Below are 23,368 nucleotides of genomic sequence, written 5' to 3'. Positions count from 1 at the left end.
AACATAACTGAGTGGCTATAAAGGTACACTACAGGTATCTCCGAAAGTGTCTGTTGGGTTGGCACGAATCGAGACTGGGATTTGTCACTCCGTGTAAACAGAGAGGTATCTCTGGGCCCACTCGGTAGGACATCATCATAATGTGCACAATGTGACCAAGGAGTTGATCACGGGATGATGTGTTACGGAACGAGTAAATGGACTTGCCGGTAACGAGATTGAACAAGGTATCGGATACCGACGATCGAATCTCGGGCAAGTACAATACCGCTGGACAAAGGGAATTGTATACGGGATTGATTGAATCCTCGACATCGTGGTTCATCCGATAAGATCATCGTGGAACATGTGGGAGCCAACATGGGTATCCAGATCCCGCTGTTGGTTATTGGCCGGAGAGTTGTCTCGGTCATGTCTGCATGGTTCCCGAACCCGTAGGGTCTACACACTTAAGGTTCGGTGACGCTAGAGTTGTTATGGGAAATAGTATGTAGTTACCGAAGGTTGTTCGGAGTCCCGGATGAGATCCCAGACATGACGAGGAGCTCCGGAATGGTCTGAAGGTGAAGATCGATATATTGGACGAAGGGTATTGGAGTCCGGAATTGTTCCGGGGGTACCAGGTAATGACCAGCGTGTCCGAAAGGGGTTTCGGAGGCCCCGACAAGCGTTGGGGGGCCTTATGGGCCAAGGGGAGAGGGCACCTCAGCCCACTAAGGGGCTGAGCGCCCCTCCCACCCCATCTCACGTAAACAGGAGAGGTGGGGGCGCCACCCCTAGGGCAGCCGCCCCTCCCGGCTTGGGGGCAAGTTTCCTAGGGGGTGGGGGCGCCCAAACCCATCTAGGGTTTCCTCTGTGGCCGCCGCCCCTCCCCTAGGGAACCCTAGGGCGCCTCCCCCTCCTCCCTTCCCCCTATATATAGTGAGGGAGAGAGAGGGCAGCCGCACCCTTCCCCTGGCGCAGCCCTCTTCCTCCTCCAACACCTCATCCTCCTCCATAGTGCTTGGCGAAGCCCTGCTGGAGTACCACACTCCTCCACCACCACCACGCCGTCGTGCTGCTGCTGGATGGAGTCTTCCCCAACCTCTCCTTCTCCCCTTGCTGGATCAAGGCGTAGGAGACGTCACCGGGCTGTACGTGTGTTGAACACGAAGGTGCCGTCTGTTCGGCACTAGGATCATCAGTGATTTGGATCACGACGAGTACGACTCCATCAACCCCGTTCACTTGAACGCTTCCGCTTAGAGATCTACAAGGGTATGTAGATGCACTCTCCTTCCCCTCGTTGCTAGATTACTCCATAGATTGATCTTGGTGATGCGTAGAAAATTTTGAATTTCTGCTACGATCCCCAACAAACTTGGCCCCCCACTGCCAGTCCCCATGGGGGCTTTTTCCCCCATGTGTCCGGCAGCCGAGGAGTCATCCTACGGCGCCTTAATGATTTCTGGAATCTCCCCTGGTCTGGGAGGATCCTTTGGGACGCCACCTCACCATCACCCTTGGGTGAGGCAGAATGAGTGGGCGGCGGAGACATGCTAGCCATCTCCTTTGACTCTAGCAAATCCTCTGTCGAGGACCGCGGGGAGCCGTCACGGGCCAGACTGTAATGGCATAGTTTAAACATATTAATATTATAAACTGGAAAGTCCAGATATTGGGACTTGCATAGGGTTTTGGTACTCACTAGGCAGCCCGAGGCTTGGTCCGGGGCATTCGCTCCGGACTGCTTTCGACATCCCATGCGGAGTTATCCGCAAGGGAGCCCCTTCTTGGGCGCTTTCTCCTCCAGATTCGTGGAGGCCTCTCTTTTCTTCTTTCCCTCCTCCGGGGGGAAGCCGCTTTCTTCTTCCTCCTCGCCGTCGTCTTCGGCGACCGAAGAGTCAGTCTCGTCTTTGGACGACATGTCCGAAGCACCCTTTCAGCGAAGGCCGCTCCTGCTCCCTTTGGTCGTCTTCTTGGCCGTCTTCTTCGGCACATCATAAGGCGCCAGGAATAGCATCTTCATTAGGAGTGGGGTTTCCTCGTCTTCGGGAAGTGGAGCGGGACAATTAATCTGCTCCGCTATGTCGATCCAGGCCTGAAAATTGATAGGAAGGCTTAGACTCCTTCCCAAAATATGCCAGTAAAGGCTATACCTTGAATACATGAAAGAACTTACCAAATTGGCCTGGCGCTTTAAGCTGAGCCCGCGATCTTCAGTCGTGGGCGGTGGTGTCTCGCCGACCTTGAAGAGCACTTTCCAGATATCTTCATGCGTTGTGCCGAAGAGCTCTCGTAGCGTATGATGCTTGGCCGGATTGAACTCCCACAAAAAGCAAGTCCGGTGTTGGCATGGAAGGATCCGGCGAATGAGCATGACCTGGATCACGTTGACGAGTTTGATCCTCTTGGTTAGCATGTTCTGAACACACGTCTGGAGCCCAGTCAGCTCGCTCGAAGAGCCCCAGGCGAGGCCCTTCTCTTGCTAGGAGGTAAGCCGCAGCGGAGTTGCGGATCAGAATTCGGGGGCCGCCGCCCAGTTGGTGTCACGCGGCTCGGTGATGTAGAACTACCCTGACTGCCACCCCTTCACCGTCTCCACGAAGGAACCTTCGGGCCATATCACGTTGGGCATCTTGCCCACCATGGCGCCTCCGCACTCTGCTTGTTGGCCTCTCACCACCTTCGGCTTTACATTGAACATCTTCAGCCATAGGCCGAAGTGAGGTGGGATACGGAGGAAGGCCTCACAAACGATTATGAATGCTGAGATGTTGAGGACAAAATTAGGGGCTAGATCATGGAAATCTAGCCCGTAGTAAAATATCAGTCCGTGGACAAATGGGTGGAGTGGGAATCCCAGCCCGCGGACGAAGTGTGCGAGAAATACAACCCTCTCATGGGGCTCTGGGGTAGGGATGATCTGTCCTTCGGCCGGAAGACGGTGAACGATCTCCTTGACTAGGTATCCGGCCTCTCGAAGCTCCTTGATGTATTTCTTCTTGACAGAAGAAGCCATCCAGTTGCCATCAGCTCCTGATCCGGACATGGTTGGAGTGCTTTCCCGAGTGGGAAACAGATGAGAACTTGGGCGCTGGAGCTCAAGGGTGGAAAGACAGAAGAAGAGAGAAGGCGTGGGAGAAGAAAGGGGAATCTTATCTGCTTATAAGGGCAGTGAATATTGAACGCCACCCCACTCGCCTCAAAATTCGCCTGCTCCCGAGGGCTGTGTAAACGGCACGATTGGGTTACCCACGCCCATATTGATGAGAATCCCGTAATAAGGGGACACAATCTCTGCTTCGACAAGACATGCCAATGGCAAACGCGTCTCGAAACGTGGAGCGGCAGGCAAAAAATGGTTTGAAATTATGACCGGATGGACGTGATGTCATGTTGTAAAAGTTGTCAGCGGATTGGACTCGTGTATTATTATATTCTCTCTGCGATTGTGTGTGGTGTGTGTTACAGGTCCGGACACGATCAATTCGTCCGAAGACTATTCTAGAGTTCGGAAGGAGGAACCCGTCTTGCGATACCGAAGACAGCACTACGCGCCGGATACCTTGTCATTGAAGCCAGGTTCAGGGGCTACCGAGGGAGTCCTGGACTAAGGGGTCCTCGGGCGCCCAACCTGTTAGCCTTGGGCCGGATTGATGAGCTGTGAAGATACAAAGACCGAAGACTGCACCCGAGTCCGGATGGGACTCTCCTTGGCGTGGAAGGCAAGCTTGACGACCGGATATGTAGATTCCCTTCTTTGTAACCGACCTTGTGTAACCCTAGATCCTCCCGATGTCTATATAAACCGGAGGACTTAGCCCGGATAGGACACTCATTATCATAGCCATACAAGCTAGACCTCTAGGGTTTAGCCACTACGTTCTCGAGGTAGATCAACTCTTGTAATACTCATATTCATCAATATCAATCAAGCAGGACGTAGGTATTACCTCCATAGAGAGGACCCGAACCTGGGTAAACATCGTGTCCCTTGTCTCCTGTTATCATCGAACTTAGGCGCACAGTTCGGGACCCCCTACCCGAGATCCGCCGGTTTTGACACCGACAGCGGTGGCGGCAGAGGTTAGTGTTTAGGATCGGAGGTATGATACCATATTGGAAACGAGAGTTTTGGCAATGCTACACGATGTATTGATCGGTGCATAGCGTACGTATATATGAAGTACAAAGTGGGCCACAACCTCAACTATACAATGACTAGGAGATGAGCCGAGGTATACAATATACATGCACAAACCATATGTTCAACAGCTCTGAGCTAATACTCACTTTCAGAAGATGTGTTGATGAGCATTTGTATGCTGATTGGATCGAGTTGGTTAGCTTGGTGGAAAAAGTTGATCTTACTGGTAGGGGGGATACTCATGTTTGGTTGCTTGAGACTTCTCGGGTTTATTCTATTAAATCATTTTATAAGATGATTAGCTTTGGAGGTATTTTTCATGAGCTTAAAGGTTATATATGGAAAATTAAAATCCCTCCAAATATTCGTGTTTTATGGCGGCTGATCTTTAATAATAAGAGTTTAACTAGAGATAATTTAACTAAGAGGTGCCATGTGGCTGACCTATCTTGTGTTTTATGTAATGAAACAGAAAGGATTCAACACTGGGAGGGGCGTTTTGGCTCCCGGGAGCACATGCTCCCGGGTGAACAGTAACGCAAAAAAAAAGTAAATGCTTTAAAAAAATTCTGATATTTTTGTGGATGTTAGTGTTAGTGTTGCAAGGATGCTTGACAATTTCATGTGAAACGGAGCAGCAGTATTTTGTTGGTGCAAAAGAAAACAAATTTGGGGTAAAATTTGGTGTTCATTTTGTTTTTTCTGCACAGGCCAAAATGCTTAATCTTTTTGCCTTAAAATTTGTAGGTACCATTTGGATGTGACTAACAACACATAAAATTTTGTCTTGATTTTTTTGACATTTTAAAAATTATTTTTGGGCCCGGGAGCACGTGCTCCCGGGAGCCGAATTGAATTTCCGTTCAACACTTGTTTTCCGTTGCATTGTTGCATCGCAAACTTGGAAAATCATGGCTGCAATTCTTGCTATACCTATGCCATGCTGCTTTTATGATTTGTCCCACTGCTGGAAGAAAGATAAGAAGGTTGTTGTAGTTAACATTTTTACTTCTACTACTTTGTGGGGCTTATGGCTTCTTCGAAACAAATTTGTGTTTCAGGGCGAAGCATAAAATGTTTTCTAATGATCATGGGGGCGCTGGTGCATCAATGGAAGACGCTCAGCGTCAATGCTCAGTTTGCTCTGCTCCTCGAATGTGTTCGTCTGCTTAGGATAGCGTCGGGTGATTCGTATGCTAAGTAGTCTTATCCAGGAGCCTGATCATGTGATCTTTGTGTTCCTGTTTGAACCTCCTAGTGTTCTATGCAACAAAAGTTCAGTGAAAAAACGGTAGTAAGTCGTTTCTGCCGAAGCTACCGTGACTGTGGCCGAGAGAGCTATGAACCGTGCCAGTTTGATGCAACAAAAGAAAGGTTTTAAGTGTCCCCTCAAGGGCCTCTTTGACTCAAAGGATTTTCAGTGGAGTTTTAGAGGACTCGAATTCTTATAATTTTCTTCTACATGGGTTAGTTGATCTATAGTATTGCCATCCATGGATTTTTTTTTCAAGGATTCAATTGCACTAGATTTCATAGCAAAAAATACCATCCACTCCAACGAATGGCGAATAATCCTAATTATATTTTCTTCGTACCATCAAACATCCATGCGATGTTGTAGTATTCAAGATGGTGTCACATTCTATTCCCGAGCTTTTACATGTCCTTTAGAAATCGTACGAATCAAAGAAACAATTAATTTAGTCATACTAAATAGTCTTGAATAGTTTTTTCTAGGGCATAGGCCCTGAGCAGTGGAGATCACATCGACGCTTTCTTCTTAATATTTATCTAGCTCATTTCAGGTGTCACAAATTCCCATGATTAAGTTGCGGAAGCTGTAGGTCAGCTCTTCAAACCCACACCGTGCTTTTTCGGTAAAAAAAAAAACCTTTTCAAACCCCCACCGTGCGAATCGTGGAGACATGGGAAGGTTCCATGTAGTAGTACAAAAGCCGATGATTGACGATTAATTAATCATTTGTCACTACTCGATTTGTCATTAAAGGCCCCCTCCCTCCAGTTTGTGTCCAATTTACGAGAAAAAATGCATTTGAATCGGTCAGTGGACCGGTGCAGGACCGCGTTGGATAATAAAATACATCCGGATCACGCGGTCCAGACGGTTGCAGGGGTTTAAGGGTTGGCGATGGAGATGTCCTAACATTCTATTTCCAAGTCCCCTGTATTCTTATATTTTGGAAATCAAAGAGACTCTGAAATCGGTGACCATGCTTAATAGCCCTGAGTAGTTGAGTTCACATGACTATATTATAAAAAACGAGGAGTTGAGATCAATTGATGATTTCTTCTTAATATCTAGAGTAGTAGCTCATTTGAGCTGTCACATATTCCCATTATCAGATCTGCGGGTTTGTTAATTTGAACCTGCTATGTGGGAGGATCGTGGAGATATGGAAAGGTTCCATCTAGTAGTACAAAAGCCGATGATTGACGATTAATTAATCATCTGTCACTACTCGATTTGTCATTAAAACTTCACCGATCGAGCTGGCCGGCTCACGATCGCCAGGAATCTTGCCAGAAGACGATTATTTTTTGTGAAGGCCTCGCGACTAAAGAGTTGACCTGCAAAGTGTGACAAGTCACGACCTACGCACCACACCACCATCGCGCTCTGACACAAATCACACCATCATCTCGATCCAAAGCGAGGTAAGCGAATGCTAATGGCAATGCTTTGTTTGTAAGTTGAACCCCACATTCTTGATCCTCGTCTCCGATAAACCCCGCAGAGCTCCTGGAAGGCTGGAACGCCATTGCTGATCCACAAGCGCTCCCATTCACCAGGAGCTGCGGCTCCGGTGTTCCTGTTGGTACTACCAATTAGTTCCATCCATTCCTTGCTCTCTAGCTAGCATATACTGTAAGTAAGTTGGCTTTCCCGCAGCAGAGATCATGTTGTCGCCGTACAGAGATTTTGAAACCGGTGGCCGTTCTTTGCAGGGACAACATGGAGAGCACCGTGATTTTGAACGGGCTCATCACGAGCGTTAGCAGTTCACTGGCGGGTGTTATCGTAAGGGTAGCGTGCGTCAAGAAGGACGTTGACACCCTCACGGGGCGACTTGAGAGTATAATGGCAGTAATCGGAGATGCAGAGAGGCACCGGATCCTGGCTCGGTCCGAAGCGGCCGACCACCGACTCAAGAAGCTTAGAGAAATTGCGTATGAGGCGGAGACCATAATTGACCTCTTCAGGATTGAAGTGGGAACTTCACGGTCACAGGTGAGCTGCATTTCATTTTTCTCGCCCGAATCATCAATGCAACACTCCTATATTGTTCATAGTGTGCGCTGTGCCGAGCAATGATTTTATGCAATATGGGCATAAATAGTGGAGTAGTCCACGTCCATTTGGTTGATGAATAGATCGAAAGTTTTCCCGTAAAAAAGAAAGAAAAGAAAATCAGCTCTCAAAAGTGCAACTTCAAAAGTATAACTTGCATCTTTTCACCAACTTGATGATTCCAGCCTCTTCCCTACCCATGTCGCCCCGCCTACGAAATACGGAGATTGTTGCGGTGTTCCGCAGCGTGTGGAAGGGCCGGAAGGCCAATGTTTTCTGCAATGACCTGTTGCTCCCTACGGATGTCGATTCCTCCTTTGACACGAGTGCTACTTGCACTCCATCTGCAAATCAATCCTCGAGGCATGGGTGCAAAGCTTTGCAGCCTTGGACTAAGGCTTCGCTGCATGCCACCCTCTCTGATGTCCATTTATTTTGCTATTCGGCCAACATCTCATCGCCTTTCTCGCTGGTGTGTGCCTTCCTGTGTGATCTAAAACTACTTCATAGCTTTGCGGCTTAACGAAGAGTTGTTCAAGTGGGCTACATTTGAAAAGAAATAAGAAAGTTCTAGTCAACTTGGGATTAGCAAAAGCATATGCATCCTTTATCTCTAAATAAGCCAGTGAAGTGTATTATGCAAAAAATAAAATAAAGTAACAATATACTATATCCGATTCTCCAGTCTTTGTCCGATGGTAAGAGATCGCTAGGGGGAGAGGGAGGGCTTGAATATACTTGGTGGCAAGGTCAAAGTTGAGTGGCGCCTCTCTAGGCTTAAAGGAATGCCTAATCGGGATGTCTGGTCTCTGAAATGATTCCATGATGGAGGAGAGGTGGAGTAAGAAGAGATAGATGGAGACATCAAAAGAAGAAGGCGACCGGCCGTAGGGTATAAGGAAAGCATCATTGGAGAAGAGAGACAAGTCATAATACGAAGAGGAGGTAGGGGTTCACATGCAACACATACTCATCATGTAGTGACTTCCTTAAGCCAAAACAAAGCAATGGCGAAAAATTTAACCATTTTTAGTAACTTTCCAATGGTTTCTCTTGCCTTACAAGGAATGAGAGGTTTTGTCGCAGAATTAGTAATCTTTCTTTTTTCATACACCAAAGATATATTAACCATATCTCACCTTGACACTACACCAATGAAAGTTTAGCTTTGATGCTTCTGTACGTGACTTGAAAGTCGAAACCATGAAAGACCGAAATTTGTAATACTCAAAACTATTCCACATTTCATGTTGGTACTCATCCTATAAAGGATTAATGTTATCTTTGTTAAGGCCTGTTTCATTAATTAGCAGGATTCTCGTAATGTAGGAATAGGAAGAAAAACGAGATTGGAATGACATGTCATCTTGAATCCTATAAAATTAGGAATCACATGAATTTGGACCAAAGAGTTTTGACACCACATGGAAAATAAACGAATTAAACAAAGAGGTTCGAGTGGATGAAAATTTTCCTCTGAAACAGTGTGCTATGAAAATTTCCTAAAGGACTCAAATCCTTCAAAAATCTTATAAAAATCCTTCAAATTAGGGGAAGCCCTAATAATTTAACTGTCTCAATGCTAGCGCAACATCTATTCTATAATAATCAGTGTTATCTTTGTTAGGATTCAATATTCTGCCGCATTTAGCTATTTATAAGAATGTATTGGTTAGAGTCCTCTTCCCCATAGTCCGACGGCGCCGAACGGTGGCCAGAGACGGACATGAGGGTACACTGATCCAATGTCACATAGGATTTCTTTCAAAATATTTATGAATTCTTACCATCTTTCAGGTTCTTTTGTCATTCGCCCTCATTGTTTCAAATTTGTCCCCCAAGGCAAAGACATGCCTCACAGCATGGATCCCGTTCTAGAACGGCGACCCTCAGGCCGAAGATTCATAGAAAGAACAGAAAATCATTTCGCTTTCACGAGGTCAGTCCAAAGCCCCGTAGCATTCTGCGACAGCTTGCAAATCCATGTGGAGAGGAGGGCTAAGCTCATGAGTTCGGAGTTGATGACTACAAGCCCTCCCTTGTTTATAGGGTGGCACAATGCGGCCCATTTAACCATCTAGGAGGCAGTGGCTGCATCTTGGCTTTAGCGTCGCGGCCGATGCCCTTCGCTCGTGGTGTTTGGATTATTTGAATGCACTTTATATTTTTTTCTTTTTCTCCGGGGGTCTGCATAGGTGAGTTCCTGGAAGTTGCTTCTACAAACTCTTGGGTTTAAATAAGTTTGCTCCATCGAGACAGATGCCCAGAAACCACAACGAGCTTTATGCACGGCGCGTTGCCGGCGCATGCAGAAGGAAGAAGACTTCGGCACCCGAAGGATTTGGATGCATTTTTCGTTTCTATAAGGATATATTTGTAAGGACTTGTGATGCTAAATATTATGGCTTTCAGCCTTTAGAGAAAGGCCCAAACATCCATCGAATGCCAGATTTTTAGGAATGATAAATCAAATGATTTGTATGATAAATTATGCTTGTTGAGGGTGGCAAGTTTAGTTGGCGAGCATGACAAATTTGTTTCAATTCATATTTTTGCCAGAAAATTGTCGTGCTCATCAACTAAATTTGCCATCCACGCGACAATATAAATTACCATAAAAACATTCGACTTGCCGTGCCTAAAATTTTAACATCTGCCTAAAAACATATGACGTCAATTGTTTGACATTTGACATTTCCGTGAAAAAAACTCCTTTCACAAGTTCATACTACCTTTGTCAAAAAAGTTTTGGACAAGACTCAAATGGATGTATCTAGCACCAAGTTAGGGTTAGGGTTTAGGGTTTAGGGTTTAGAACGGAAGGAGTACAAAATAATTTGCTCCTTTCACGGATTAGTAAAAGCCGGATCATTGTTAAAAGAGGTAAATACACCAGAGGTCTTAGAACTTACACGCGGCAGTCACTTTGGTGCACAAAATTGTAAAATACGTGTTTATGGTCACTAAACTTGCATGACCGTTCAAACACAGTTACTCTCACTATACGCATGCATATCCGTCTATGCCAACGTGGCACGGGCCCGCTGTCAGCCAATATAAATGTTCTTGTATGATAGATATGTAGAAAAGCCCTCAACTCTTTTTTTATTTTGGTAGGAAGCCCCTCAAATAAATAAATAAAAAATTAGTGGAGCGGGAGGTTTCTATCCTGGACGTTCTGCTGGGTGGCTCGCTTCGCTTGGACAACCACCACACCAACCGTACCTAGTGCTTACTTAGCATGACTACCTTATATATCCTATCAGGGCGGACCCAAAAAAATTTAATGAAGAAATCTATCTTTTTTTGGAAAAACTTCCAATCTATTCATTTTCAATCATGGCAGTACAACAAATACCAGAAATAAAAATTACATCCAGATCTGTAGACCACCTAGCGACGACTACAAGCACTGAAGCGAGTCGAAGGCGCGCCGCCGTCATCACCCCTTCATCGCCAAAGTCAGGCACAACTTGTTGTAGTAGACAGTCAGGAAGTCGTCGTGCTAAGGCCCCATAGGACCAGCGCACCAGAACAGCAACCGCCGCCGATGAAGAATAACGTAGGTTGGAAGGATTCAACCCGAAGACACACGAACATAAACGAACAACGACGAGATCCGAGCAAATCCACCAAAGATAGATCCGCCTGAGACACACCTCCACACGTCCATCAACGATGCTAGATGCACCGCCGGAACGGGGGCTAGGCGGGGAGACCTTTATTCCATCTTCAGGGAGCCGCCGCCGTCTCGCCTTCCTGAACAGGACACAAACCCTAACAAGACAGGAAAAAACGACTGAAAATGGAGCCCTCCCGCCGGCCCTTGGTAGGATCCACCGCGCCCCCATGGCCCTAGGGCCACCGGAGACGAGGCGGACATGCGGCGGCGCCAGCGAGAGGCAGAAACCCTAACTTTCTTTCTTGGAGGAGGAGGCGTGCATTTGGAAGCTATGACCTACTCGTACGATGCCCTAGAAAAAACCACTTGTACGATGTCCTGAAAACCCTAATGAAGAAATCTATCTAATAACAATACAAAGTGCAACCGGTGGGTTTGAACCTGTGACATGGCAATTCACTCGCGCATAAGCCAACCACCAGGCAAGTGCGACATGTGATGTACTCCCTCCGTTTCAAAATACTTGACTTTCATGTGTCCAAAAATGAATGTACCTATATACTAAAACATGTCTAGATACATCTCTATTTTGACAAAGGGAAGGCATGTATTGTGGAACGGAGGGAGTAGTTTGTATATGTTTTTATCAATCTTGTTCTATATAAGCACGTGCCATTTTAAAAAAATGTTTAAACACTGTAAAAAAGTTTGTGTAATTCAAAATATGTTCATGCATTGAAAAAACCACGCAGACAGTTTTTTGAACTATGCGAACATAATTGTACATTGTGTAGACTTCACGATTTTTTTAAATGTGTCACCATTTTTTAAATGCGATGTACATTTCTAAATTTACAAAAATATTTTTCACAGTGCTTAAACATTTTTATAAATACTTGTAGTTTTTTTAATGCATGTACATATTTTAAATTGCACAAATAATCTTTTATAAAGTTTAAACATTCTTTTAAAATAAAAACTAGTTAGTTAATATAATTCATATATTAAATTGTGTATATCTTTACTCATGACTTATACTCATACCAACAGTCCAAATTTTAAATTATGAATATTGTAAACTATACAAACATTAAAGTATACAAAATAGGCGTATAATTATTGAAATGCTTGTATAGTTAAAATAGTTTATGAATTTACTTTTAAAAAGTATTAGTATTATAATTATACAAACATTTTCACTATTCATAAATATTGTTTGAAAACAATAAATGAGCAATTTTTTATGATCCACAAATTTCTCAAATAAAACGAATAGGTGTAATGATACAGAATGTTTTTAATTATGAATAACTTAAAATGCACATTTTATAATTATGAATATTTTAAAAACTATTTGTGTTATTATTATACAAACATTTTTATAATTCATATTATTTTAGAATAATACATGAACAATATTTGAAAGTTATCTTATTGTTGACATTATAATTTAGATACTATGTACAAATTTCTGAAAAAAAATAAACAAATACAAAATGGGTCGGTGAACCACAACCCATTTCTGCTCGATGAGCGCTTCCATTTTTGTACATTAATTAATCTTAGTTATCCTTAATACTAGTTGTGTACAGATGTGTAATGCACTTGCTGGGACGTGTATTGTACTAGCATTAGGTCAGGCGTTCGGGCGTTCGAGACCTGTTCCCATCGGTGGTTGACTGTTTTTGCGCAAAAAAAGAAGAAGGGGTTTTGTGTAAAAATGCATCCATGTGCCATTGATAGTGGGCCCATGCCATGCTGGCTCGACGGATACAACCGTGTACAGAGAGATTGACTGTATTTGAACGTATTTTACAACTTTATGCACCAAAGTAATCGTTAGATGCAAGTTCTAAGACCCCTAATATATTTACCTTTTATTAAAAAGAGAAAAATGACCTCGATAAATACTGAACGTTCAGATTTTAAGCATGTCACCTTGAATGCTTTTTCATGACAACTATAGTTGACATGAGAAGACAACTTTAGTTGTTTGTCAAAAAAAAACTTTAGTTGTTAAAACATGATAACTTTATCCTAATTTCATTCTTTTACAGAAAATTGCCATGAAAAATGTTCGGGTTAACATGCTTTAAATCCGTGTTCAGGATCAATTTTGCTAAGTCTTGACTTAATCGATGCTATATCAACGAGATCTTACATTTAGATTTCTGTAAAAAAAAAATCAGTTTTTTCTCTCCCTCGTGTTTGTTAGTACTACACCCTGCTTCCATTTGTATAAGGCCTAATGCATTTTCTAAGACTAATTTTGACCAAATGTTAGAGCAATGATATATGACATGCAACTTACACAAAGTATACCGTCAAATTCGTATGTGAAAGGAGTTTTCAATTAGATAATTTTCACATTATGCATGTCATGTACTATTAATCTTATCATTAGTTAAAGGCGGTCTTGAAAAATGCATTAAACCTTATATAGATGAAAAGAGAGAGTATGTCATTTGACTTAGACTTGGTCAAATCTTGGTCAACGCATATATGGGTTTATCATTTCCTAGCCACATCCGCTCGGGATTTATCATTTCCGGAAATAAAAAACGAGTGGCAACCCGCAAATTCCATTCCCCTCGCCTTCTCGGGTTTCCGTCGTCGCGACGCTGACGCCGGCTCTCCTGACCACCGCGCCGCCAGTCTCGACCCCTCCAGCCCCTCCCCCATGGCGCTTCCGCCGCCGCTCGGTGAAGCTTCTATGCGCCGCTTGCGCTCGGTGCTCTTCGACTGGGGACCCCCCCTGGAACTCACTTGCTTCCGTCTTAGTCGGGCCGCTTGGGTTAAACTGGGACTGAAATTGACTATGCCATATGCTGTGCTCGGCAGTGGTTCTCTGGCACCGCCGCAACTCTGGCCGACCGCCTACTCTTCAGGTTTGTTGTTCTTCGGCCTGTAGCTCGAAATCTCCACCTGGCCGATTTTTGGTTGGTGCATGTTTGAATGGGAATGGGGATTCCTAAATTGGTGCTGTAATGTGGAATAGTTGGTGCTTAGGCATGGGATGAAAATATTACATTGTTTGCTTCAGAAAAATCCATATACTCTACGATACAAGCACCTCTCCTGCTCGTATCATGCCTCCCCATCATACTGTCACCCATGAGTGGACACTTGTTTTGCTTCTGTGTTTTTAGATATTGATCCGACGTATTTTCTCTGTTTTGTTGCTTGGTTTTACTAACAATCTTGGTACCTGGTAGGTAGGGTGGCAGATTGGTCGCTAATTGCCCATCTATCTAGTCTTTTTTTTTATAGTTTTTGTATTAGTAATGATATCACTTAGTAAGTTAGTACATACTCCCTCCGTCCCAAAATAAGTGTCTCAACTTTGTACTAACTCTAGTTGTACTAAGCTTGACACACTTAGGCCGCGTTCGGCAGTCCTCGCGGAGCGTAGCGCCCGGAGCAGGGTTTAACCAACTCCGCAAATTATGGCGTTAATTAACTGGATTGCCGCTCCGCTCCGGGGCGGAGCCGCGGAGCTGAGGGAATCCAAACGCGGCCTTATTTTGGGACGGAGGGAGTATGACATTGACATGTTGGCCAGGCTGCAGTTGTCATTGTCAAGGGCAATAAGATTTCATGAATATTTTCACTTTCCACAGCAGTATATATGACTCAGAATTTTCCTAGTGTAAGCTAGAAATGGGTGTAAAATGTCAGAATTCAAAAGAATTGTGTCACATGGCTGATCCATGCGTTTAGCATTTCTACCAATGAAGTCCTTACCTAGCAGTCTAGCACTATCTAATCAACTAAAAAAAAGAAGTCATTTTGGACATCGACAATGTCAAGGTGACAGTTTGACCATTAATCTATATGAACGCAATGCACAACGGAACATTTGACTTTATTCTTTCACATGAACATGAACCACACCCGTTTGGATTTCGGGGGTTTGCTTATAGGTTTGTCAGAACTCAGAACTCATTTTTAAGTTTCTTCCGTTGTGTATTGTGGGTGTGAACTTGTCCTTTGACATCTTGCAGTCATACTTGTTTGATCCATCATCTGAGAAGTATCATACCCCTTGGCCTATACTTATAGGTTTTACGCCGAAAAGCATGACACTTTATATTGATAAGGGAATGTTAGTTGTTTGTTCAGGTAAGTATCCACATTTTTAAGCAATTATTGCATAGAAAGTTTTAGTAATACGGATTTAGCTATTCTGAGGATAGCATTTAGCAAAACAGGCTTCAGTTATTGTAGTTCATCTTTTGAGTTTTTTTAAAAGCAAGTTGTATGTGTCTACTCGAACCAAACATGATGCTAGGTCGTTATGGTCAAAATCTACTTCAATGAATTCCTGCTTTTTGGCAGAACCTGAAAACCAGACAGGTCCTTACTCCTTAGTGTAATGATTTGCGTGTGATGGCCTGATGGGTACATGTGGTGTTTTGTGTCACATATTGAATTTTGTTTGTTGCTGCAGGAATGGGATGCTGCCTCTATATGTAAGTGTGTCAAGGAAGTTCATATCAGATGCCAGATTGGAAATGATATACAGGAACTAAACAAGAAACTGGATACAATCATACCAGTAATACAACAGTTAGGACTAGCTGCAGAAGATCAATCAGGAATAGACAGCGAAGTTGCTCCTCATTACAATGAGTCCAATACAATAGGTAGAGGTGTTGGCAGTGACTGCAATGATCTTGTTAATCTGCTACGGAGAGGTGGAGAAGGCGCCCATGTTCTTTTCGCCATAGTTGGAACTATTGGAGTTGGTAAGAGTACTCTTGCACTCAAGATATACCATGAGATGAGAGGTAGGTTTAGAACCAGGTTATGGGTAAATATCTCCAACGACTCCAGGCGCATCACAATATGGTCTGGTGACACATTTAAGGGAAGGGCAGGAATGCCGGAGCAACGTGAGGTGTTACGCCGCTATCTGGATGGTTCTACCAGGAACCTGCTCTTGGTCATTGATAATGTGCGGAAAGCAGATGATTGGAACCAGTTGCTGGCTGCAAATGAAGCATTCCGCCGTTGTGGCTGCAAAGTCATTGTAACAACACGTGACGAGAATGTCGCAAGGATGATGGGGGTGACCCATTTTCACCGTGTCAAGTGTTTGAATGGGGACGATGGCTGGTTGTTGCTCCACAAAACCGCTAATCTGGGAGGGACTGTAGCCACTGGTAACATTCAGGATGTTGGAAGAAGTATCGTGCAGAAGTGTAGTGGCGTTCCGATGGCAATTAGAACAATTGGATGGAATCTAAGGGGCAGGTCCCGGGAAGATGAATGGGAGAGCATACATTCACAAGATTTCATTTCCTCGTATACAGGGATAAGGGACAGTATTGATACGACGTACATGGAGTTGAAGTATCGCGTCAAGCGGTGTTTCCTCTACTGCTCTTTATACCCAGAGCAATTTGTGATCAAGCAGCAGTGTGCCACGCAGCAGTGGATTGCAGAGGGTTTCTTTGAGGGCAGACCAAATTTGGAAGAGGAGGCTGAAAGCTGTTACCAGGAATTAATAGAGAGGGGTCTTCTTCTGCCTGAGCATGAAGCTAATGGTGTGGTGGGAGCAAAGATGCCTACTCTACTGAGATCGTTTGCACTCTATCGGTCAGGCGAAGAGAACTGTGTGGATAATCCTAGTCGTATCAGTAGTACCAGTAAACCATGGCGCCTATGCATCACAGATGAAGAAGCTATAGAGGCCATCCCGGTTTATGTCACTCGTTTGAGGACACTCTTTGTGTCTGCAAGCCCACTCAGAAGAAGCAGCTTGGACCTTATCATTGGAAGGTTTCCGAACCTAAGAGTACTAGACCTTAGAGACACACAAGTTGAGAGCATTCCCAAAACGCTGGGAAGATTGCTGCAACTTAGGTACTTGAATCTTTCGAATACTGAAATAAGAAAACTTCCTCAGAGTATTGGGAATCTGATGATGCTGCAGTTTCTAATCCTCCAAAACTGTCCTTACCTCACACAAATGACCAGCCATGTTGGCCGTCTGGAAAACTTGAGGGGCCTCGACTTCTCAGGGGCACCAGAGCTAAATGATGTCCGTTTCAGACTACTCAAACTGACAGGACTCAACTGCTTGCGTGGTTTTTTTCCAGCTAACCATGGTTTGAAACTCAAGGAATTACATGCACTGCGCAACCTTACAAGCCTCCAGATACTGAAGCTAGGCAGGGCATCAAGCATAGAAGATGCACACCAATCAAGGCTGCAGGAAATGTATCATCTGAAAGAGCTCGAACTGTGCTGCAGTTCTGTCGACCAACCACCAGTTGACGGTCAAGAGCATATGAAAGATGTGTTCAGCGCACTCAGACCTCCTCAGAGTTTGGTTTCTCTCAAGCTAGATGGTTACTACGGCAATGGATTTCCAGCTTGGTTTTCAGTTTCTCACCTTACAGCGCTGCAGCGGCTGACGCTTGATGGCTGTGTCCACTGTCAGCGCCTACCAGCTCTCGGTGAGATGATGAATCTCAAATTCCTGGCTATCATAGGCTTCAGTGTGTTGACTGAGATCAACTATGAGCTTCGTGGGGCACCAGCAACCGGTGTGGCATTTCCACTGTTGGAGCAGCTATTCCTAGGGAGGATGCAGAATATGGTGTCATGGTCTGGTCTTGTAGATATAGACATGCCTTTACTTGAGAGATTACAGCTTGATAGCTGCCCCATGATGATTTCTGTCCCCTCATGGCTCCAGCACTGCACGACACTGAAAAGCTTGAAGATACAGCATGCTGATGCGCTTCAATATATCGAGAATCTGCCAGCACTTAAGGAGCTGCAAGTTCACTATAGTTCCAATCTGAATAGGATACTTAACCTCAGTAGACTGGAGGATTTGAAAATAGTGAGCTGCGCATGTCTGACTGTCGTGCAGGATGTTCCTCTGTTGCGCAACTTGCATTTGGATTTGGGCAAACACACAGCCGAGCTTCCAGAATGGCTCCAGAAGAAACAGTCATTTACTCTCAGGGGATTGGAGATTATCGGCAGCGAGGACCTATTGAACAGATGCTCCTCATCCACCGCGCGCTACGGGCGCCTCATCAAAGATGCAGCTGATCATGTTTATGCGAAATTGCATGGTGGTTCCTTGTACTTTTCGTACACCAAGAGGACTGGCATGTTCTATAGAAGCCGACGATGCAGGGAATGCTTCAGTATGCAAGGCGCAGCTATCCTCGCGGTGCCTGTTGCTCCCCAGCGAGTTCATGGTGGCTGGGAAACATGGATCAAGTACACACTTTGTGCCATCTTCCTCATTGTTTCCCAGTTCTTTGTTCAGTGGGCTGTTAGCTCTAGGTAAATGAGTGGAATTATGTCACCTTTATTCCACTTATTTGATGTACCTTTGCTGTCGCCAAGTTTCTGATATGTGAAAGTTATTTGTTCTAGTGGAACAGGCATGATCTACGGTGTATACCACCTCCACATCCATTGACATAATAACCTGTCAGCAAAATTTGCCATTGGTAACAGGAGAGCTATTTGACAGTCAACAAGAGGAGCTAAATAGATTTTACATCTGTTACAGAGCATCCTTTTGCTGTTTCTCTTAGGAGGGCTATCTTGTGTCAGAAGCCAAAATGGGCGCTCACCTAAGTAGCAAAGCATGCCTCGGTTGAGAGGCCACGAGGGCCTTGGGTGAAACTCTGACTCCCTGGATAGTCGTATTGACTATTGAGCACATCTATGTTCCTGCTATTTCATCAAACTTATGTTCTAAAAATAAAATTCCATTGTCAGAAAACATTTACTTTTAAGCAGACTTTGAGCTTCCAAAGGCTGTTAGTACGTGTTACTGAACGTGGCGGTTTCTCTATCTCTTTTTTACGAGGAAACATAATGTCTTTGAACATGCATATAGAGAGAATGGACCGAACATTAGTTAAAGTTTGTCTCCTATGCGAACTGAGCGTGGTTAGGTTCCTTATGATGCAACCACCCTATCGCGGCTCATGAGAAACCGCCACATGACGCCTAAAGGAGGCGGCGGGAGCTATTTTCAAAAGAAAAATTGATTTGTCATGCTTAACCAGGGAACGCCAGATTTTTAATATTTTCGTATAACAAAAGCTTCAGAAAAAATCCCATATAACAAATGTGGTACGCTCTTGAATTGTTTTGGTATGTTCTTTTTTTTTTGCATGGTAATATATACATGTCTCATTTATATCATATAAGGATCATAGTACAAGCTTTTGCACAAAGGGATTTCAACCAAGTAGGGAAATTATAATTAAGATCGAAGAAATCTCTGAGCTTGACATCAACGTCCGTCACCTGTCTCTGGCACCACAACAGCCACCAAGAAAAAAAATGATGGATCACCTCCTGACCTGAGCTCGACGCGGCTCCATCGCTGATATATATATATACAACTTTGCGGACCTCTAAGGTGGCTCACCAAAGCCGAAACCGTTATCGCTGAACAAATCAGACCGGGGCAACACCCGGGATACGACATTGACCTCCAGGTCTGGCAGCCCCGCATGACTAAGGCGTCGGGGGAGAAAACCATACCTAGCATTCATGAATCACGGACGCAGCACACGATCCACCATCTTTCAGATGTCGTCAATGCAGACCACAGTTTGCACCCGCTCCTGGACTACCTCCCAAGCTCCTCGCCGACGCTGGAGCAAACGTTGTCGCAACGGCGGAGTCAGAGGACACAGGTCTACCATGAGTATGCCGCCGCCGCTACGCCATCTTTGCTTGAACATACTGGTTTCTAAACCCACGCAACTATAAGGCCGATTGCCTCGTCGAAGAAGGATATGAAGATTCTTTATTTAGCACTACTGAAGTCAAGACGATAAACACCCTAAAAATCTAAGCTAGTAAAGCCTAAAATGAACCACCAACGACTGAGGTCGCTACTGGAGGTGAGATCGGCTCGAGAGAGAAAGGAAAGCGAAAACTGGAGTGCTCTACGCGTCGGCCGGCGGATAATTAGAAAAGATCCTCTGGCTCGCTGATCATTGGATGTACATGTTAACGGCTGTCCGATCTACCCCGTACGTAAGCAACCACTTCTTTGCAACAAGAGTGGTGTCGTAGAAGGCCCTCCGCAACAACCAGTTTGTTGCAATCATTCGAGTTTGTACTTATTTATTTTTTGCAATGAAGGTTTTGCTGCAGAAATTTTTCGCAACAAAAGTCTTGTTGCAGAATTTTTTTAATATATATTTTTTGCAACAAAGTTCTAGTTGCATATTTTTTTTGTAGCAGCGGTTTTGTTGCAGAAATTTTAGATATCAATTGCAGAAATCCATTTGCAACAGGGGTCATGTTGCGGAATTTTGTGCAACAGAGTTCATGTTTTTTTTTTTGCAAATAGAGACCGTGACATAAAGGAGATGATGCTAACGACAGGAGGGGCTTGAGGTGGTGGCGGCCATGGCCGACCACGGCCAAGGCAGGCGTTGCTACATGAGCTTGAGGTGGTGGCGGGCACGGCCGAGACGGGTTGCGTTGCTGAAGGAGATGGTGGTGGACGAGACGGGTGTTGCTTGTATGGAAAGGAAGAGATAAGATGAGGGAGAGAGGTAGTCCAGTAGGCACGTGGCGTGCAACCAAGACGGCGGACGCGATGAGAGAGGATTTTCTGGACCCTGGTCCAGCCGCATCTATAGTCAGCATCGTTGGATCTAAGAACGTTAACCTAGGGATATGGGCCAGATTAGCAGAGATAGAGATCAGTTATGCTAATATGGACCGCTAACGGTTCTTGAACTTTGGACCATAGGTGCTAGAGCCCATTAAAAAATGGTGCCAAAGACGTCTATGTGTCGATTTGCAACGTGGATGATTCACACAACTACCAAAGCAGGAGATTCTTAGGAAAAAAACCCTATCAAAGCAGGCATGCATGCCAGCACGCTGACGTGAAAAATATGCTGACACACATTTTTATTTCATCTGTGTTCGTATTTTTCTCTCGTGTTCCACCAACATGTATGTTTCTGCTTTTTAGAGAATTACAAAAGTCTGACACACATGTCTTTTTGAGCTCTGACTTTATATCTTTTCTTGCACAGACAACCACAAATGCCATTTCTTGGTGAAAAATTACAAGCAAGCAGAACACATTCTGATGTTCACCGCCAGAAATTTCAGTTTTTTTCCTTTTCTTACATTTTTGGATTTTACTGTTTATATGGGTGCATTTGAGTTTGGAAATAGAAAATTCATGTCTGAAAAGACAAACACAAAACATTATAATATTTTAGGAGCAAAAGAAAAATCACGTTTGGAAGTAAAAATTTCATATTTCTTAATTAATATATTCTCGTTTCACCCGCAAAAAGTAGAAATTTCATGTTAATTTATATCTTTTACAAGAATAACATGTGTATCGTTCCCCGCAAAAAAAGTAACATGTGTATCGTAAAAAAAATGTTTACCTAGTACTCCATCCATTCGAAAATACTTGTCATCAAAATGAACAAAAAGAATATATCTAGAACTAAAATACATCTAGATATATCCATTTTTATTCATTGCGATGATAAGTATTTTTGGACGGAGGAAATACAGTCTATCATTTTTCACTACCCGCTCCATGGTCTTGGACAATAAAATAAGTCCAGCTACAGTCGCTAAGTCGTATCCTTCGTTGTGGTGCAATCTAGACAGTAAAAAATACCTATATGATTAAAATGGTATAGCCTTCACCCGCAAAAAGAAGAAGATGGTATAGCCTTATTAGATAGCAGCATGCACATTATGAACATGGATTATAGAATGTAAGTGGAGGGCTTGGAGCGTGGGTTCGGCTAGACCATGGTCTAGCAACATATTTGCGCGGACGCGAGCGCTATAATCCACCTGTTGATGTTAATCATTTTCCATGATAATACTCCATTACAATTGGGTATTCTTAATGAAGTAAATATGAAATGAATTAAATATCATAATCTCTGCGCATTGATTGGTAGTATTATATATATCAATGCGTAGAGATTATAATATTTAATTAATTCCTATTTCGTGCATGCGTGCTCCTATAAAAGCCGGCGTCCCGGTCGCGTCGCTTTCAACAATCCAGCTGTCAATCACGCTCTCCACCTACGTACGAACAGTCAATCCATGGGCGCCGCCGTGATGGAGCAGCGACGCGGCGGCAAGCCCAAGGTGGTGTTCGTGCTGGGCGCGACATCCACAGGCAAGTCCAAGCTTGCCATCGCCCTGGCGGCGCTCTTCGGCGGCGAGGTGATCAACTCTGACAAGATCCAGGTGTACGCTGGCCTCCCAGTGATCACCAACAAGGTGACGGACGAGGAGTGCGCGGGTGTGCCGCACCACCTCCTCGGCTGCGTGCCGTGCCCCGACGCTGATTTCACTGTCGACGACTTCTGCCGGGAGGCGACTGACGCGATCAAGCGCGTTCTCTCCCGCGGCGGCCTCCCCGTGGTGGCCGGCGGCTCCAACCGGTACGTCGAGGCGCTCGTCGACGGAGACGGCGGCGCCTTCCGCTCCTCCCATGACTGCCTCTTCGTCTGGCTGGACGCCGCGCCGGAAGTCCTCCGCCGCTCCACGGCCGTACGGGTGGACGACATGGTGCGGCGGGGGCTCGTGGAGGAGGCCCGCGCGGCGTTCGACCCGGACGCCAGCTACACCCGGGGCGTGCGCCGCGCCATCGGCCTGCCGGAGATGGACGCGTACCTGCGACGCGCGAGCGACGGCGATGATGACGGCACAGCCGCGATGCTGGGGAGAGCGGTGGAGGAGATCAAGGTTAACACGTTCGGGCTGGTGCTGGAGCAGGTGGAGAAGATCCGGCGGTTGAGCACGCTGGAGGGGTGGGACGTCCGGCGGGTGGACTGCACAGAGGTGCTGGCGCGGACGGCGGACGGCGAAGGGGTGCAGGAGCTATGGAGGAAGGTTGTCTGGGAGCCCGTCGAGGACATGGTGCGGACGTTCGTCATCGCGGAGAAGAGCGGTGGGAAGATCAACCTGCTGCCCTAGAGGATAGAGCAACTCCTGTGTCAGTTTTGGCGCGCTGTGTTAGCTTTGAATTGTCCACCGGGTTTTCTTAGTAAAACTTGTCGAAGAAACGTGAGGAGCTTCACCGTGAAGGAGAGACCTAGCATATATATACATATAAAAGATAATAGTACTGCAGATTTGCAGAATGGCCTATTTCGAACTTTCACTACATGAAAATAACTTGCCGCCGTGTGTGGGGCTGTAAGCCAGGTGCAATTTTTCAGTCACTCAGGCTTACATTCCTCTAAGCCGAGTAACACCGTCGAATTGTCTTATGCGGTTTTTTTTTATCCCTCATCCAATA

At 45.0% G+C, this 23,368-nt stretch overlaps 2 protein-coding genes across 2 annotated transcripts; both read left to right on the top strand.

Annotated features, from left to right (window-relative positions):
• The first annotated feature begins 13,646 nt into the window (after positions 1-13,646).
• LOC123103483 (disease resistance protein RGA2) lies at positions 13,647-18,779 on the top strand. The gene is made up of 3 exons (XM_044525083.1): positions 13,647-13,949; positions 15,512-18,372; positions 18,466-18,779. Exons 1-3 carry the CDS (start codon positions 13,887-13,889, stop codon positions 18,509-18,511), a joined length of 2,970 nt encoding a protein of 989 aa, XP_044381018.1. The 5' UTR covers positions 13,647-13,886; the 3' UTR covers positions 18,512-18,779.
• A 3,400-nt stretch (positions 18,780-22,179) lies between these two features.
• On the top strand, positions 22,180-23,043 carry LOC123101319 (adenylate isopentenyltransferase 3, chloroplastic-like). Its single transcript, XM_044522823.1, has one exon. The coding sequence runs from the start codon at positions 22,180-22,182 to the stop codon at positions 23,041-23,043; it is 864 nt and encodes a 287-aa protein (XP_044378758.1).
• The last annotated feature ends 325 nt before the right edge of the window (positions 23,044-23,368 follow it).

This window comes from Triticum aestivum, chromosome 5A, assembly GCF_018294505.1.
Source record: "Triticum aestivum cultivar Chinese Spring chromosome 5A, IWGSC CS RefSeq v2.1, whole genome shotgun sequence".
Taxonomy (NCBI): domain Eukaryota; kingdom Viridiplantae; phylum Streptophyta; class Magnoliopsida; order Poales; family Poaceae; genus Triticum; species Triticum aestivum.
This window is presented reverse-complemented; position numbering and strand designations above follow the sequence as displayed.

Excerpts from the sequence above, each read along its gene's own strand:
- LOC123101319 (XM_044522823.1), top strand. The coding sequence starts at position 22,180 with ATGGAGCAGCGACGCGGCGGCAAGCCCAAGGTGGTGTTCGTGCTGGGC.
- LOC123103483 (XM_044525083.1), top strand. The coding sequence starts at position 13,887 with ATGCTGTGCTCGGCAGTGGTTCTCTGGCACCGCCGCAACTCTGGCCGA. Across the intron at positions 13,950-15,511 it reads GCCGACCGCCTACTCTTCAG|GAATGGGATGCTGCCTCTAT; the intron begins GTTTGTTGTTCT and ends TTGTTGCTGCAG. Across the intron at positions 18,373-18,465 it reads CAGTGGGCTGTTAGCTCTAG|TGGAACAGGCATGATCTACG; the intron begins GTAAATGAGTGG and ends TATTTGTTCTAG.